The sequence below is a fragment of the Notamacropus eugenii genome, chromosome 3 (assembly GCF_028372415.1).
Source record: "Notamacropus eugenii isolate mMacEug1 chromosome 3, mMacEug1.pri_v2, whole genome shotgun sequence".
In the NCBI taxonomy this organism is placed as follows: domain Eukaryota; kingdom Metazoa; phylum Chordata; class Mammalia; order Diprotodontia; family Macropodidae; genus Notamacropus; species Notamacropus eugenii.
Window position 1 is genome coordinate 153,524,949 of NC_092874.1, and position 19,860 is coordinate 153,544,808.

At 37.7% G+C, this 19,860-nt stretch overlaps 1 protein-coding gene across 2 annotated transcripts in view; it reads right to left on the reverse strand.

Annotated features, from left to right (window-relative positions):
- Window positions 1-19,860, reverse strand: part of GSAP (gamma-secretase activating protein) — a 111,365-nt gene that overhangs the window by 42,824 nt on the left and 48,681 nt on the right. For both annotated transcript variants that reach the window (XM_072653164.1, XM_072653163.1), the window contains exons 13-19: window positions 19,069-19,146; window positions 15,855-15,932; window positions 11,859-11,951; window positions 11,524-11,741; window positions 10,708-10,777; window positions 10,021-10,103; window positions 4,203-4,256 (exon numbers count right to left, since the gene is read on the reverse strand). In XM_072653164.1, the coding sequence (XP_072509265.1) occupies window positions 4,203-4,256; window positions 10,021-10,103; window positions 10,708-10,777; window positions 11,524-11,741; window positions 11,859-11,951; window positions 15,855-15,932; window positions 19,069-19,146 (674 nt within the window). The remainder of the gene's footprint in view (window positions 1-4,202; window positions 4,257-10,020; window positions 10,104-10,707; window positions 10,778-11,523; window positions 11,742-11,858; window positions 11,952-15,854; window positions 15,933-19,068; window positions 19,147-19,860) is intronic.

The following is a 19,860-nucleotide window of genomic DNA, read 5'->3' on the forward strand; positions in this document are numbered from 1 at the left end:
TTCCAGAAAAATAGCCACAGAGATGTCAGCACAAGGCCAGTAGAGGTCTCTACAAAATCAGCAAAGGAAAATCAAGCTGGCAAGGAATCTTTAGAATATTTCCCTAAAAAAAGGGAAGTGTGCTCCTCAACCAGGGTTTCCAAGACACAGCTAAATCAAGGAATAGAAAGAAGAAAAAGGCTGCCTTTTTTAACACTATGCTAGCCTATCTATGACTAGAATACTCTCAGTATGGTTGTTGTCCATTTTAGAAAAGTCCAAAATGACATCACTGTGGTAGAATCAAGTTCAGTGTGTCTGGCTGTGGCTGATCAGACCAACATGAGCTCAGAAGGCTCTACCACAGGTCAGGCACAAATAGTCCATGTGAACATTTGGGGTGAATTCTCTAAATTTGCACATCTTGTGTTTCTTTTGAGCAATTTCAATCCTGCATTCCTCTACCAGCATCTCCCATGTCACACAATCAATTCCAAAGTTCTTAAGAGAGACCTTGAAAGTATCCTTGGATGGCTTCTTCTGACCACCATTTGAACACTTGCCCTGTGTGAATTCTTCATAAAATAGCCTCTTTGGCAAGTGTATGTTTTGCTTTCAAACAACATGGCCAGTCCACTATAGTTGCGCTCTCTGAAGCAGAGTTGGCAGTTGCATGGCATTTTAGCTCAAGAAAGGACCTCAGTGTCTGGTATCTTATCCTGTCAGGTGATCTTCAGAATTTTCCTAAGACAGTTCAAATGGAAGTGACTCAGTTTCCTGGCATGGAGTTGGGATACTGTCCAGATATCCCAGGCATACAAAAATGAAGTCAGCACAACAGCTCTGTAGACCTTCAGTTTGGTAGTCAGTCTAATACCTCCTCTCCCATGCCTGGGCCATCTCCAGTCAACCTGATGAATATCTGGTCATTGGATTCAGATGGCTCTGGAGGAGAAGTAAGGCTGATGACCTGCACAGCCCTCCCTCGCTCAAAACAAAGCCAAGTGCAAGTCATGTCATCATTTCTCTGATGGCATGGTCTTCTTCAGCTACGAAGGATGAACACAACAACTTTCCTTCAGAGACTCTCAAACACCGAGCTAGCTCTGGCAATGAGGCATCAACCTCATTATCAATGTGTACCTTCCTGGAAAGTACACTACCAAAGTAAGTGAACTTATCCACAGCATTCAAAACTTCTCCATTTGCTGCAACTGATAGTTCCACGTATGGATGGTATGGTGGTGGCTGATAGGGCACCTGTGTTTTCTTGGTGTTAATTGTTAGGCCAAAATTAACACAAGCAGCAGAGAATCTACCCACACTTTGTTTCATCTCAGTTTTAGAGGCTGCATTGAGTGCACAATCATCTGCAAATAGAAAATCATGTACCAACACTCCCTCCACTTTGATATTATCAAGCAGAATAAGATAAATGCTCTATAAACTCATCGATTCTTCACTTCATCTTTTTTGTCTGTTTGTTTGACTTTTCCTAGTTAAACTCTTTCAAAAAGAAATTTGTCCACACCCAGTCCTGTGGAACTAATGGACCAACAGACCTCATAAATGAATTGGAAAACACCTTACAGGTCATGTAGTCCAAGCTTCTTATTTTACAGGTTAGGACACTAAAGGATCAGAGAGGTAAAGCGATTTGCTCAAGGTCACACAGGCAATAAAGTCAATAGACATTTATTAAGCACCTATTATGTGCCAGACAGGGGCAACTAGGTGGATAGAGTGCCAGGCCTGGAGTCAGGAAGATTCATCTTCATGAGTTCAAATCTGACCTCAGACATGTACTAGCTGTGTGACCCTGGGCAGTTCACTTTATCCTGATTGCCTCGGTTTCCTCATCTGTAAAATGAGCTGGATAAAGAAACAGCAAACCAACTATCTTTGCCAAGAAAATCCCAAATGGGGTCATAAAGAGTCAGACATGGCTGAAAACAACTGAATAACCAAAAAAATGTGCCAAGCTAGCACAAGCTAAGTGCTAGGGATATAAAAGAGGCAAAAGACAGTCCCCCTTGACATCAAAGAACTTATAAACAGTAAATGACAAAGGTAGGATTTGAATACAGATCTTCTAACTCCAAAGCCAGCACTTTTTTTACATATCATACAGTTTCATCACCAGATCACAAGGACTTCAGACCTCCATACTACCAGTTTAAGTCTCAGATACTGAATGACAGACAACTTTAAAGGAGAAGGCATCCAGTTTACAATCTCTCCAACCAGTCCTGACTCTGGGGCCAGTTTCTGTACCAGTTCCCATTTTGTTCTTGACTCTATTAAAATGGGGAGAGGAGAGGAAAGGGAGGGCATAGCTCTTAAAATCTTCCCCAGCTACGAGAATGGCTAGCAGCACATCTCTCTTAGAAATAAAAATAGTTGGGGAATAATAATGCATAAAAATATTCAGAGCTGTATTGTTAAAAGCCTTTGTTTTTGAGGATGAATGAAAAGGAAGAGAGAAAAAAGAAAGAGGTGGGGAAAGTGGAAGGAAAAGCAGGGAGTGGCAAGGGAACATGACAGACAAGGTAAAAATAATTCACTTTTTTTCCCTCCAGGCAGGACTAATGTCATTTGTTATAGAATATATTGATGTGGGAAGCTGTCAACCAAATTTTTATTCCTCCTGTTCTTTCCCTGCCCCCCATCCCAGTCCCTTCCATAGTAGGACACCAGTTATCCACACTTCTGCCCAGCAGCACAGCTTTTCTGTCTATGTTTAAATTCCCCTCTTGGGATCCCAAAATCATAACTGCCAAACCCTTCCCCCAGCTGCTGTTTTCCCACCCCACTGCATCACAGTGACCTCAAACACTTCCCAGCTTTCCCTCCAGCTGTCTAGGTCCCGGTCTAATATTAGTGTGTCCAAAAGAATCAAAAGTCAATAACGGAAGAAAGCACAGTAAGCTGACATGCGCTGCTTACTGCCAGAAACTGAGATTTCCCAGTGCACGCCGGACTACAATTAACAGGAAGCACTGCCAAAAACAACAAAGGATCTTCAAGGAAACTCTGCTCAAATACTCCCTAGTTTTTAATTACACACATATCCTTCTCTACTCCCTCCTTCTATCTATTGTGCTTGACAATCCTTCTGAAACCACTGGATTCCAGAGACATGAATAGATGGAGTTCATGGGCAGAAAGGGGTATGTAAGATGACTAGGTCCAGATCTTAAGCCAAGATTTACAATTGCTGAAGGCACTGACAGGCAGCTCTGGTGATGGGGGGGAGCTGGGAGGTCTAACTGTGATGCGTGGGATTGTTTGTAAGGTGGCTAAAGACGGGTTCATGGGAAATGGTATGGAAGGGGGCAGAGAGAGGAGAAATACGCACGAGTCGACATCAGGTTTAATTTTATAGGAGCATCAATTCTTCTCTTCTAGTGACTCCTATGAGCTGGCTGGATGCAAAGATCAGAAAAAGGGGCAGCCAAATGTGGGAAAAGAGGCAAATGGCCAGAAGAGCTAAGTTGATGAAGAGCCCCCATAAGTTAAGCTCACAAACATACTATTTTGGCAAGACCTACAAGTTCACAAAAGTAAGAGCAGCAGTTAGGTGGTGGGGTAGAGACAGCGCCAGGCCTGATGTCAGGTAAACCTGAGTTCAGATTTGACCTCTGACACTTCCTAGCTGTTTGACTCTAGGCAAGTCACTTAACCTCAGTTTTCTCATCTGTAAAATGGGGCTAATAATAGCACCAAACTCCCAGAGTGTTTTTGTGAGACTTGAATGAAACAATAATTGTAAAGGGTGTAAAAACACAGTGCCGGGGACATAGCAAGTCTGATGGTTTGAATTAAGCTGGATGTTCTCTTCTGTCTTTAGGAAACTCTACTTAATACAGTAACTTAGAAAAGATTAGGGTGCCTGTATAATCTATACCAGATTGCTTACTATCTCAGGGAGGGGGCAGAGGAAGGAGGGAAGTATAGAATTTGGAACTCAAAACTTAAAAAAAATGAATGTTAAAGATTGTTTTTCCATGTAATTGTGGGAAAAGATATTACTATTTATAACCTAAAAAATAAGATTATGGTGCCGCACAGAGTAGGCATTCATCAGTTCAAACTGGGCATCAGGTTCTCTCTTGTTCCACCCCTCTACCATATCTGTTAGGCTTCTCATAACCTTTAATTATCAACCTTAAAAAGAGACAAGGTCACTCACTTTGCATTTCAGATCACCACCAGGGTCTTACCTTCATTAGAGGCAACAAGATCTCTTCCGTCACCAAGGTTACTCCTGGAATTTCCTATAGTCAGAGAAAATTGTTAAGTTTCCATTAACACCAACTCACAGAAGTGCTTTTCATACTTTGACATAGACGAAAGACTGAACCATTTGCTTTGAGCAGAGCTCAGGCTAAACATCATGTAATTTTCTAATCTCTACCCAGAAGAAGCTGAAAATAGTTTTATCTTTGAGGTCAGAAAAGGAAATGTTCTCCCAAGCCAGGATTAAAATAAAAAATAGAATCTAGATTGCTTAAATATATATGTATAATATATATATATACGTACCTGTGTATGTGTACATATATGAAAAAAGACAGAACAGTCTGTTTTTAACATGGTGTCATATACAAATTTTTTTAATTCATCCATTTTGCAAGCAAATGAGGCAGGATATACTTTCTCCATCAAATGGTTTAGGAACTGTGCAAAGAGGAAATGTAGCCAAAAAAATCAAGAGAAAGAATTTTCTTTTTGTATTTTAGGGGGAATGCAAGACAAGTAGGGTTCAGTGACTTGCCCAAGGTCACACAACTAGTTAAGTATTAAGTATCTGAGGAGGGATAGAACTCAAATCCTCCTGACTCCAGGGCTGGTGCTCTATGTATTCACCGCGCCACCTATGCCCCAAGAAAGTATTTTCCATCTCTACAGATTCTCACTATTTTCTCTCTGTTCTTGTTTATGCTATCTCACATTCATTAAGAATGTCCCGTGCTTATGTTCTAAGGAACATCACTTACTGGGTAATCTTTAATGGAAAATATTTAGACCTGGAAAGCAGTAGAGTTGTAGTAGTAGTAGAAGTAGTAGTAGTAGTAGTAGTAGTAGTAGTAGTAGTAGTAGTAGTAGTAGTAGTAGTAGTAGTAGTAGTAGTAGCAGAAGTAGTAGTACTAGTAGCAGAAGCAACAGCAGCTAACATTTATAAAGCTTGTAAGGGGTCTGTGTTCAAATCCAGCCTCAGATCCCGGGCAGGCTACTTAACCCTGTTTGCCTCAGTTTCTTCATCTGTAAAATGAAATGGATCTTTGCCAAGAAAACCCCAAATTGGGTCACAAAGAATTGGACAAGACTAAAATAACTAAACAACAACAACGCATATCTTACTATGTGCCAGGGACTGGCACTCTGCTAAGAGCTTTATAATTACTGTCTCATTTGCTCCTCACAACAACCCTGGGAAATAGGTACTATAATTATCCCCATTGGACATATGAGGAAACTGAGGTAGACAGAGGTGAAGTGACTTACCCTGAGTCACGCAGCTAGTAAGTCTCTGAGGCTGGAAACTAAAGCTTCTTCACTCCAGCCCTAGAGTTTACCCACTGGGCCACCCAAATACCTTAAGTACCTTAAAGAGCACCTACTTCAAAACCTATATTTGACGTAGAAGAAAAATGAAGCCCAGAGAGACCTAGAGAGGTTAGGTGACTTCTTCAAGATCATACAGATAGTAAGAGGCAAAGAGAGGATTTTTAACCCATTCTCTCCCATTCTACCACGTTTTCTCTGTCCTTAGTGGTAAGACTTTTTATGTTAAAGCATCCTGTACTATAAAACCTTTAGTAAAAAGCTGTTCAGACATAGCTAACACCCCATTATCACAGCAAACATACCATGCAAGTTAATCCTAGGGACGGTAAATGACAGAATTCTCTTCAATAGAATTAAAACAAAAATTACAATCAAAGGTTTACTATAAAAATGTACCTCATTTCAAATTTCCCCCAAAAGTATGCTTTATTTTTAATTACATGTCATAAAGTTATTTTTAGTGCATTTGTTTAAAAAACGTTTTTGGTGAAAGACAAAAAAAAAATCAGTTTGGAAGTAAACATTATATACTACCAATAATAGTTGTCCATTAGAATTAAATATCCACAACTAATATTACTGGTCCATATCATTCTGGAGAAGCAATACATCCCTGTTTATAAGTCAGTTAACTGATCAACCAATAGGAATTTAAGAACCAATGTTTCAGGCACTGTATAATATACTAGGGATACAAGTAGAGCAAACAATTACACAAAATGTTCCAGAAGCTTAAGATACCAAAGTCAGGTAAAAGAATTGCAATAGAAATTGATCTATCACTCAACCTACCAGAGCTATTTGGGGGATACATTAAAAAAGGTATTCAAATCTCCCGGTGGCTTCAAATTATTTATAATATTCCTACTTAAGGACAGAAACAGCCAGGTGGCATGTGGATAGAGTGCCAGACCTAGAGTCAGAAAGATTCAGCTCCCTGGGTTCAAATCTGGTCTCAGACACTGACCAGCTGGGTGACCCTGGGTAACTCACTTAATCCTGTTTGCCTCAGTTTCCCCATCTGTAAAATGAGCTGGGGAAGGAAATGGCAAACCACTCTAGTATCTTTGCCAAAAAAACCCCAGATGGGGTCATAAAGAGTCAGATACAACTTAACCGACTAAACAAAAATAAAAACCTAAGGATAGCAAATCTTATTATCTCTAAGACTGTTGAAAAATAAAACAATAGTGGTAATTAGCATTTATGTAGCACTTAAAGGTTTGCAAAGCATTTCACAAATGTTATCTCTCTGTGTGTTGTCTCACAACAACCCTGGGAGGTAGGTGATAATTCCCATTTTACAGATGAGGAAACTGATGTTGCAAGAGGTTAAGTGACTTGCCCAGCTAGTATGTGTCTGAGGTCACATTTGAACTCAGGTCTTCTTGACTTCAGGTTCAACATTCAATCTTCAGTGCCACCAGACTGCAGCATTATCTTTCTTCTGTGAGTACAAAAGGCACCATATTCTTTGGCATCCTTACAAACATAGTATTATAGTATTCTTTTTGATGATGCCACACAGAGGCAAGGTGAACCTATTACTTCTGCTGTGACCATAAACCAACAACCTTTATTTATTGCACATTTACCAAGTGCCCTACCAGCACTATGCATGTTTACAAATAGAGGAAATAAGAGGTTAACCAATGTCTGCAACTGCTAAAGAGAAGCCATTTAAAGTAATATATTAGCCCTTAATCTGGAAAGTGGTTATAAGTGGTTTTCTAAGCAAATTTTTTAGCATATGCAAATACTGGTCATATTATTTAAATGTCTATTATAATGCAGCTTCTCATTTTCCCAAGAACGAGGGACCCAGACCCTGACTAAGAGAAACATTAACTATAAACCACCATTTTCCTTTATAGACACAAGTTAAAGGCTCTTTTTCTTAAGGCAATTCATTCAGATGACATCCAACTAAAACATGTGTATGGAAATTATGTGGGTATGTTATTCTCTCCTATTTCTCTGCATCCCTGGCACTGATAATGAGGTACTTTCAAAAAATCAATTCTAACTAACAACAACATAGGGGGAATAAGTGGGGTGACTGGGGAAGGACAAAGATCATACATTTCCTAGTTTCCATGTGGTTTCACCTGTAAACTTCCTGTTACATTCCTACAGATTCTGCATTTATTTTGAGATTGTAGTTAAATAAAAGGGATGAAAGGACAGAGTGGTAGGGGAAACACTGCACCACATAGACTGAGAGGTTGGTGACTGTATAAATACAGTCTGAAGTGAGAAGGACTTTCAGAAATGTGTAAACATTAGGCTTCCACAAAAGTTTGAATAATTTAGAGATTAACTTATTTTCCATTTTGCTTCAAACATAGATAGAATTTACTTTTCAGGGACTATTTTCATAGATGCAATCTTCTCTGCTCAGACTGACTCCTTCTTGCCTCATGAATTAAGTTTAAGCTACTTAAACTGGCATTTGAGACTCTTCCCCATCTGGGCGCAAAGTCAACCAACAAATCTAATTCAGTTAGAAGCAGTGTTTAGTAATGAATAGAGGGCTGGGATTTGTGGTCAGGAAGATCTGGGTTCAAATCCAGCCACAGACACATAACGTCTGAGCAAGTCAAGGGTTGGAATAGATGGCCTCTACAGTTGCTTCAAGATCTAAGTCTATGATTCTATGAACCTACTCTTAAGAACCTACTATGTATAAAGCCCTGAGGATACAAATAAAAAATGAAAACCACTCCCTGCAGTCAAGATGTCTATGTCTTTTAGAGGCAATAAGGGTTAAGTGACTTGCCCAGGGTCACACAGCTAGTAAGCGTCTGGGGCTGGATTTGAACTCAGGTTCTCCTGACTCCAGGACTGGCACTCTATCCGCTGCACCCACCTACCTGCTCCAATATCTCTGTTTCATGGGCATTTTCTCTTACAATTCCCCTCTATACACTTTATATCTCAGCCAAACTAAACTAAACTACTCACTGTCTCCCATTCATGTTCCATGCTTTTTCATCTTTGTTCACATTTTTCCTTATGTGCTCTCCCTTCTTTTTCTACATGTTGAAATCCTACATATCCTTTAAATCTACTCTTTCCATGAAGCTTTGGTTCCCTCAGGAATCTCTTTCTTCCATCAGACCTTAAATAATAACATATTATTTGCAGGTCTTGCTTAATTATCATGTATTATTTTGTATCATAGTTATTTGTGAATATGTCATATCACCCTACTAGGTTGTAAACTTCATGAGAACATGGTTAGTGTCTTGTGTTACTAATAAGTTATTAATCAATTGTAAAATGGAAGAAAATGTTCAAATGAGATAATGAACATAAAGCCCTTTTTAAAAGGTTATACAAATTTAATCCACTCTTTTCATTGCAGACATCCTAACATAAGAGAAAGACTTAGGCTTAGAAATGGCACATGAATTTGAATCCTGGCTATGGCATTTACCAGCTCTTTAAGCTCTATAAGCTTTAGATTCTACATCTGTAAAAGGGGAATATTTGTGTTATGTACTTCTCAGGGTTGTTTGAGGGTGAAGAGAGCTTTGTAAAGCTTCAAGACAATGTGTGCTTTCTAATCTTTGTAACTTCCCCCACCCCAGGACCTAGAACAGTACTCTCTATATAGCAGATACATAATAAATGTTGAATGGAATTGCTACCTGGTATGGAAAGAGTGCTGTATTTTGATTCAGAGTATCTAGGTTCAGATGCCATCTCTGTCATTACCAGTATGACCCTTATAACTTCCCAGTGCCTTAGTTTCTTCTTTTGTAAAATAAGTATTGGATTACATGAACTTTGAAGTCCCTCCTAGTACTAATTCTAAGAATATTAAATGTGAAGAGTTAACATTTAAGTCACTATAGTATTCTCAACACCTTGGTTATCTCAAATGGGTTTCACCTTCCTTGCACCAACTTTTGCCTCAAAAACTAATGTTTCAGTCTTGACATATAAATTCAATAGGAGAAGAGACGGGGAAGCTTTCAGACACATTGTTTTTACTTCCCTAGTCTCACAAATCTCCAGTGTATTACACTGTGCCCCAAAAAGAAGGGTACAGCTTTTCATTTAGATTTCCTGAAAAAAAGAGTGTCCCGACAGGCAGGAGGAAAATATTTGGTTGGACTGCATTTGCTTTATAGAAGTTACCTTGTCCCACATTTCAACACTCCACCAATGAATGCAATTTTATAATACTGAGCTTTATTCATTTGGGCCTTATCAAACTGAAGCTTTGGGAACTTTGGGAATAAATCCACATATTAAGTCTTTGTTAGGTTTCAAGATTGCCTTATGGGACAAAAGGCACAAAACAATAAAGTCACTGGCACAGCTGGTGAATGGCAGAGTGGAAGAAGCTGACATTGCTACAGTTCTTCAGCAACTACATGAACTCAAATCCCATTGCTCTAACACTAAGTGTATTACCAAAATGTCTTAATATCCCAGCCATTAGAAACTCTACTGACTTACTGTATTCCAGGAACGTAATGAGGAATGTGGAAGAAGTTTATCCATGCTACTTATATCCAGACAGAATTTCCAGTATAAGGAGGCTGGATGGATAAAAACAGAGTGTTTAATATTAACAACAGTACAGAGGAAGATGTAAATCATCAGAAACACATATTTTCCATGGCTTTTTCCCCCACCTCTAAAAACTGTCTAGCATGTTGATTTTAGTTACTTATATTTTGAAAACTGTGAACTTTTAGGTCAGTTCTGAAGTATAAACTATCTGTATAAATATATAGTTAATATATTTTCAATCTTTGTTTTGTTCTGTGAATTGAAAATAAAATAAATTTAAGAAATAAATATATACAATAAATATATATGTTTGCAAAGAACTAGATGTTCACATCAAACAACATAACAGAGGATTTTATGCTATCTTTATGAAAGCAGCTCATGGCTATTCTAAGAAGATCACACCTTATAAAAAATCGTCAACACTGGGACTAGAAACATGTCTCATCGATCTCTGAATAGCTATTGATTCCCATCTAGTCATGGTAGAATGAAATTTAATTAGCCACTGACTACAGCAGCCAAAGTAAAAACACTCCTAAGCATTAATACAACAGACTGAGGCATCATCAATTTACTGTGTCCTTGAAAGCAAAACAATAGTTAAACTGCAGTATCAGTCACACCTACCAATTAAAAATTCCTGAATGGGGTCAAATGCATGACAGTTCCACATGTTCTCAAAAATCCATCGAATAATCTTTAAAAAATTAAGAAGTTAAAAAAATCTGTTGCTATTTTTAAAGGTAAGTCAACTTGTTATATGTACAATTTTAATTCATATTTCCATTTACAATTTTGAAAAAATAAGCACATTTCTTTGCCATCTTCAAAGGCACATAATACAAGATTCTGTTAGAGGTAAAACTGTATTTATCCTATTAGGCACTCTCAGAACATCATGCGAAAGACAAAAATAGCCCCTGCTCTCAATAAGCTTATAATCTACCAGGACGATGAGGTACTTCTGACATATCTATCTAATAAATCCCCTAAGATGAGCTCTAAGATAGACTTGCCTTAAACTGAATTCCATGTCATGATGGGCCTTGTTACATTTATATGAACTATGTCTATAACTCTAGTATATTTCTTACACAGAGCAAATGCCCAGTTCCACTCATATCATAATCGCTTTGGTGAGACAGATGTTTGAGAACCTCATCTTTTTATTGAACATCTAGTGTGTGGGCGTGTCAGACAGTGACAGACTTAGAGATATTTAATTAAGGAAAAGGGAAATCTACAAGGTAGGCACATCTTCACGGAGGTGTGATAATTGGGGCACTTGAGAACAAAGTGGAGGACTGTGGTGAGGGGAGGAGGCAGTGAAACACAACTAGCACCTGGCAAATAAAAATAGCAAGTATATTTTCAATTACTAAGAAAATTCACATGGGTTTGCTAGTCCATATCTAGCTTTTAAAGTATAAGCTACATTCTAACCTGGACTTCTAGGACTCTTGGATTCCTGCCCCGTGCAAGCATGCAGTGCAACACAGCCAACCTCTCATAGTCCAGTGGGCTGCTCCATAGGAAATGTAGTAAAGATGATTGGTTAAAGCTCACTCTAAAGAGTTTTCTAGAGCACCAGTCCCAAGCCAAGGCCCCTGAGAATGACTGTAATGGGCCATCAGGAAACATATCCATCTTTTCATTCTCTCCTAGGGAGGAAGACAGGAAAAAATGGAACCAACAAGGACAGGAAACCACCACCACCACCACCACCTCCACCACTCTGCTGAACATGAGGTACTCATTTAAAAAAATTACTGTTGTACCTGTGAGAAACAGACTGTGGCACATCAAATCAGGATGCTGAGTGTTAAGAAGATGAAAGAAATGGCCAGGCAGGTAAACAGCCACATAACAGTCTGTCAAAAAGAAAGACACTATCTTTGTTTTCTGCAACCAGAATTCAGGGCTTTTCAGATGAAAATCAATTCAGGAACCTGGCATTAACCCCAGTAGACAGATCATTATTTTTTTAATCACTATCACAAAACCACAGACCTCTCTTTCAGCTCATCTTATCAATTTAGAGCCAACCACTTGATGAAGATAAAGGAAACAATAATAATGACAGATAATTATACAGTGCTTTAGAATCTGCAAAGCTCTTTAAAAAAATAATCTCATTTGAAACTGCAAGATAGTTACTACACAAGTATTATGAGTTCTACTTTACAGAGGATGAAATCAAGGGTCATTTTTTATGTGCCTTTTTGACAGGTAAGTCAAAAGCACCAGAGGCCCTTGAGTCAGATCCCTTCTGACTCCAAATACTGTTTGTCCAGTAATAATTTCTTCCAAATTAACATCTCTCTTAGGTTCTTTTTTTCTGTCATGTTTGTTGTTGTTGTTTCTTCTGAAAAATTCAGGTGAATCATCTCAGTGGCTGAAAATGTAACTATGATTGCCAATAGCTAGTTTCTTGCCTCAGTTTCCTCAGTTGTAAAAGAAGGATTATGGAACCAAACAAAAATAAAATTAATTTGGAAGAACAAAACATCTAGAATCTCAAAGGATAGAATAAAAAAAATAGAAATAAAGGAGAACTTCCAGACATCAAAATATTTTTAAAAACATCATTAGTCAAAACTACTTGGTACTGATTTAAAATACATACACACACACACATACAGAGAGAAAGAGAGAGATAGATCAATAGATGAGATTAAAATCATAAACAAGTGAATCTGCCTAGTGTTTGATAAAGGCCAAAATTTTAAATTACTTTAGGAAGAAGCTCTATTTCATAAGAATTTCTGGGAGAGCTGCAAAGCTATTTAGCAGAAATTAGATTTGGACCAACAAAGCAACATAGATCTAAAGATGAAAGAGACTTCAGAGACTATTTGGTTCAACCCTCTCATTTTAGATACAAGGAAACTAAGGCCCAAGGAGGCTAGGGTACTTGTCCAGGTTACACAAACAGTATGCAACAGAGGTGAAATTTGAACTCCAGAATCAGTGGTCTTTTCCCTGTACCATGCTGCCTCTTAACATCTTACACCATATACCACAAACTTCAAACGGATACATGACCTTAATGGTAAAGGCCAAAAAAACCCCTCCAAAACCAACACACTAAAAGAGAACCAGATGGGATACCTTTCACCATTATGGTCGGAAAAGAGTTCTTAACAGGACAGACAATAGAAGCAAACACAAAAGAGAAATTAATTTTGATTACATGACATTAGAAAGTTTTTATTCAAGTAAGTACATATAGAATAAGAAGGAAAGCAGTCGTTTTTGATTGGGTGAAAAATATTTGCAATAAATATCTCCAATAGGAATTTGATACTCAAGATCTATAGGTATTTAGCACATATATATAAGACAAAAATCCATTCCCCTCCTCAGTGCCTAAGTAGTCAAAGAACTTGAACACTTCTCAAAAGGACTGAACTCTATAAACAAATGTGAGAGATTTTTCCAAATAACTAATAAGAAAAACAAACAACTTGGAGACTTTACCTCACACCCAGCAAACTGGAAGACAGGGACACACTATATACACTACTGGCAATTGGAATGCTCCTCCTCCTCTCTGCCTCTCAGTTTCCCAGACTTGCTTCAAGATTCAGCTCAAATCCCTCTTTCTGAAAGAGACCTTTCCTGGTGTTCCCCACCCCTACCTCCTCCTCCCCAGCTGTTTAGGGCCTTCCAATTACTGTATATATCTTGACTCTTCCTACTTATTTCTATGTTATGTTCCCCAAGAATGTGAGCTCCTTCCTGGCGGGGACTAATTTTGCTTTTCTCTTTATGCCCAGCACATGGCACAATGAGTGGCCCATAGTAAGAGGTTATGACTCTGGAGGAGAGAGCGAGGCTGACAACTTTGTGCAGCTCTACCTTACTTAAAATCCAATTCATGTGCATCATCACCCTCATGAAATCATTGGTCCTCTTCAAGGATGAAGGATGAACAACAATCAATAAATTCTTGCTGACTAATAATCTCACAAGTGGTTATGAACCCTAGAGAAGTCAAAGGGAAAAAAGATAGGGTTCACATGTACTAAAATATTTGTAGGTACATTTTTATGGTAGCAAAAACTGGAAGCAAAATGGATACCCATTACTTGAGTGTTGACTAAATAAATTATGTTATATGAATGTAATAGAATATTATGGCACTGTAAAAAAAATAACAAATATGAAAAGAGAAACACAGGATGACTTGTATGAACAGATACAATGGAAAATATGAACTAAAGAGATAGATAGATTATAATAACATAAGAGCAACAAAAAAGGCAAATGAACTCAAAATTAATGCAATTAATGATACTGAAACCAGATGTCTGTATCTGGCCAGATATGGCAGATGGAGGACAGACATATTTGCTGCACTGGATGGTTTTGTGCTTGACCATCCTTATTTCAAGGGAGTGTAAAAGAGTGGGGCTGAGGTGAATGATATAAGAAATGATGCGAAAATGAAGACATTATTTTTTTAAAATGAAGGAAAATTGTGAAAAAACATCATATTGTGCCTATCAAGTGCACCATGACTGAAATCACAGTTTTTAAACAATTGCTATGTCCCATATGTGACAGATTAATTTTATAAACACAGTTACTACTATTCCTAAATCATTCCTAAATCCTCTCTAAGGCAAGGTAAGGGAATAAGAAAGAATGGGAAAGAGCTAGACATTAGACACCTCTGCCTTTATTTTTTCCTTCAGACACTTCTACCCTGGACAAGTTGCTTAACCTCTTAAGTGTTCTAGGCAACTCTCTAAGTCTATAAGATGTAGAGAAGGTGCCCATATGCATTGGTTGAGGAAATTTCCTCAACTCAGAGTTCCTTTTATCAGTGAAATAACCAGTCCAGTGTATCTGTTTCTGCTTCTCTCTATCTCTATATATCTACACGTGTATGTATTTCCTGTGTCTGTGTATGTTTCTCTTTCTCTCTCTCTGAGGCGCACACACACGCACACACACACACTCACACTCACACATGGCCTCCCTAACTTGCCCAAGGGCAGCTCACTCACGGGCCTGATCCCAGCTCTCACTGGCCATGATCAGCATGGAATCTCTGACTGGCTCTGTATCCAGCTTAAGCTGATTTGTTACTCTTTATGTAGCCTAATGACTCTCTGCTCTTGGAGACTGATCATATTGATGTCAGACTTGTGTGGACATACAGTCAGCTTTAGGTATTTCAGAACCCCCAGTTCAAGCAATGCACCATCCTCTCCCTCCCCACAATACCTAGCATCTAATTGTTATTCAGTCTCTACACTTCTAAAAAACACTCAGCCTAATACCAAAAATATCTTTTCCCAAATTTCTATGATGAGAAGCCCCAAGATGAACAAATTTTCTATTTGTCTCTTACGGTCCCAAGAATAATATGTACTGACTATATGATTCTACACTTATTTCCCGTACGCTGCTGGAGAACACTTTATTTGTTGCTAACATTTTTACATTAGCTCTGAGAAATCAGAAGCATTCATAGTACAGCCCTTTCACTACTATTACCCTAAAATCACAGGAGGTCATACAGCCCAGTTTCTAAGTAAAAAGGAGAATAACTTTTTCCTAAATGTTCCCAGATGGTTAACCTCCTTCAGGGATTTGGCTGAGACTTCATAAGTCAATGATTACGGTAGAAATAATAGCTGTCCCAAAGTGACAATGTAATTATGAAATTTAGAAAAAAAAAATGTTCTCTGGAAGACTAGAGAATATTATCTACTTGACAGGAGGAGGGGAAATGACAAGAAAGGTATAATCCAATCTCCTACCTAGATTAAGAAAAGTAATATTCTTCATTGACTGGTACTCCAGTATCCCAACATCAGTAGTGAAGGTCTTGCTGTACCCTGAGGAAACAAAATATGAGACCTATTTATGTAATACAAAATAGATGACAATATAACTATCCATTAAAAATTCTACATAAGAAAGCTACTGCTGCATAAAAACTGCAAGCATTTTGTAAAATGTAATACTGGATTAAATAATGGTATTTTAGGTCTACAGTCACCTATCATCCTTCATTCAGCTTGTCTCCTGAGTGTATCCACAAGGAAACAGTTATGGGGGTCTCACAGTTCTTATCTGTTACACAGCTTTGCTCCAGGCCTTAGGGAATAATTTTGGGAGGGGTCAGAAGGAAGAACCCAGGGAACAGAAGTAACTAATTCACAATACCTATGGCGATCATAAATCCGGCATTTTCCAAGAAAGTTTTTTAAGAAAAGGAAGTTAGTTTTATTAAAGCTTTGTAAAAAGAATTATTTTCTTGTTAGGACATATCTATGAGCTGCAGGGCATTGTTTACTGCCATCTATAGCTGATCCTTGGTCAGCAAAACCCTAGAAAAACTTCTCTCTTCTTCCCCTGAGGGTCTCACTTCTAGTCTGAGAAAATGCTAGAATGTGGTATGCCATTCACATAAATCACAACTATTCTGAGTTCCTTACCTTGTTTCAGGTGATTCCTTCTTAACTGGTTTTAAATTTTAAAATGTAATTAAGTTATCAAAAACTTTTCCCATAGTTCCAAACTATAAAAAGTAAAGTAATTTATTTTGTTTTTTAAATAATATATAAATACATTTGGGCCTTAATTTACTTTTATTCTTCAATTATGGAAATATTTTTCTATTATGGAAAATGAGAAAGATTTTGTGTTTGTTGGCATTTACTTCAAGGCTGAGATGATAATAGAATTCTTGCTGAATGACTGGATCCAACGCAACCTTGCAGATAAGGACAAAAATATTTACTAAGATCTACTCTGAAATTATTTTAATTCAATCCAACATTAATTATCTATAACCTGTACTAAGTACAGGATATACAAATTAGTAACACTCCTTGGCACTGATTTCCCTATAAATTGATAGCTGATAGCTAGATATACACTTATCCGCTAACTCAATCCAATGAAAATATTTTTCAACTAGGTTTCAAAAATTTCTTGATTTACTGACTTTTGTGTCACAGATTTTCTACCTGTGAGATGGACTAAACTGATCAACTCACCTATTACATACTGGATGATGAAAGAATCAATTTTCAATTATAGGAGATAGGAACTAGACCTGTGATTTCATTGAGAAAGAGAACTCCCAGGTGAGGAAACTCCTTCTACTAATGCAGGTCAGCACTCTCTCTGAAACTTACATCCTAGAGTATTGAGAAAAATGCCCAGAGACACACTGTCAGAAAATACCAGATGTGGGAACTTGAGCCAGGACCTTTCTAACTCTTGAGACCAGCCTCTATCCACCATTGGAGGCTGTTGGTGACATTTAACTTTTTGTTGTTCAGTTGGGGACTCTTTGTGATCCCATCTGGGGTTTTCTTGGCAAAGATACTGGAGTGGTTTGCCATTTTCTTCTCCAACTCATTTTACATATGAGGAAACTAAGGAAAATGGGGTTAAATGACTTACCAGGGTCACACAGCTAGTAAGTATGTGAGGCCAGATTTTAACTCAGGAAGATAAGTCTTCCTGACTCCAGGGCCAGGTGCTCTATGCACTATGGTACCACCTAGGTACCCTAAGATCCTGGAGTGTTTTGCCATTTCTTTCTCATTTCACAGATAAGAGACTGTGGCAAACAGAGTTAAGTGACTTGCCCAGAGTCACACAGCTAGTAAGCGTCTGAGGCTCAGGAAGATGAGTCTATCCATTATCCCATTGCTTTGTCCATGGTGCCACCTAGCTGCCCACTCAGCATTTAGTGGTAAGGGAATAAATATTAATAAATGTGTTCGCTCTTTCTGAAGAACAGTAGTGCTATTAGCGTGACTTATAGGCCTAGGACCTAAAGCAACATTATTCCAGTCCAAAAAAAATTATGCAAGGTCAAAGGATTATTAATAATAACTAAATATTCTTTCATACTATACTTCAGAGAACTGTTGTTCATTACTATGAAAACCATCAATTCTGGGAAACTAGAAAACACTGGAAAGACTAAAAAATGTGGTTATAATGAAACTTTTTCAATCTGCCTTCAAGGTCCTTCTACTATTGTGGAAAAATAGACAAATAAAAGTAAAATATAGGCCAAGAACAAACTTGCAGTCTGCCGGACTACACCTAGCTCTGAAACTAGTTGCGTAAACATAGGAAAGTCATTTTAATTCCACAAGCACTTTTCTCGCTGTAAAGTGAAAACAATTACCTCCCAGGGGTGTGGTGAAGAAATAAACTTTAACATATTACACAAGTATCAATTATTATTTTGTGTTTTCCTCCCTCCAAGCCTTTTCTCACATTTCCCCCCAAACTCCAAAATGCCTATTCCTTTTCCAAATATGATTTTTTGTTTGTTGGCATTTACTTCAAGGCTGAGATGATAATATAACTCTTGCAGAATGACTGGATCCAATGCAACCTTGTAGATAAGTACAAAAATATTTACTAAAATACTAAAATATTTACTTGCTATGCAAGGCCCATCATGAATAACTACTTCTTCCATCATCCCTTCCAGTCTCTCATGAAACTGGAAATTATCTTTCCTTCACTTCTCAAAGCTCAGTGTCCTCTTTTACATTTAACATGCTCTAACTGATGTTATATTTATCCTTGTACATGTCATCACCTTCTACCAAAGTGAGGTAGATAGATGTAAAGGACAGATCACTGGGTCTGGAATCAGAATAAACACAAATCCAGCCTCAAACACTTACTAGCAGTGTGACCCTAGGCAAGTCATTTAGCCTCTGTCTGCCTCATTTTCCTTATCTGTAAAATTGGGATAATAATAGTATCTACCTCTCAAGGTTGTCATGAGGATCAAGTGAAATAATATTTGTAAAGTGATGAGCACAGTGCTTGGCACATAGCAAATGTTTAACAAATGTATTGTCTTCCATTTAATTTGCAAACTAACCCCTTGAGGTAATTTAATTTATCTTGGTGTCTCATCTAGAGTCTTGGGCAACGCATTGCACATAGTAGGTATTTCATTTATTCAACAAACGTTCAGTGAAGTACCTTTATGGAGATAAAACACGGAATATGTAACTCGCTCCTGAGCATCCCACTTTTTGTTGTAACATACACACAAACTTCCTAGAAAGAAAATAGTAGACAGTGATATCACAAACAGATTTGTATCCTAAAGAATACACAGTTAATCAAAACTACCTGAAACTATGCTTTTCTAGATGTTCTCTCATTCTATAGACAAATACCCTTTTGTTACACTGAACATCTCTAATCTGGACAGAAATCATCAGTTAAATAAGTGTTAGCCAGAAAGAAGTAAACAGACGTACAACCAATGGTATGTTGGAGTCAACTGGAACCAGCCTGTAAGAGTTGATTATTAAATTTCCATTGTAAACATTTACACCTTGGAAATAGGTAGATGCTACAAATCAAGGCATGATTTCTTGTTTTGCTGATTTAAGAAAGTGATGAAGAAAACATTAATGCAGATTAAATTTAAATGTGTTCTGTGTGTATTTTTTGAGGACTAGTTTTTAAAACATTTACCAGCAAACCAATGCATACAATCTACAAATTCAGTTATTTTGATGAATATTAAGTTAGTTGATGGGCTTTAAATATAATTTATAGCTTTATGTATGACTATCTCTTGGGTTCATTTTTATATTTTCATGTTTATGTTGCATCCATCATTAGACTACATAATGACTGAGTTCATATTTTTCATTTCCTTTAACTTTTCACAGTGCCTTGAATAAAGCTTCACACAAAGAGTGAACTCAACAAATACTGTGAACTGACACAATTTTTTCAAATCCTGAAAATGACATAATT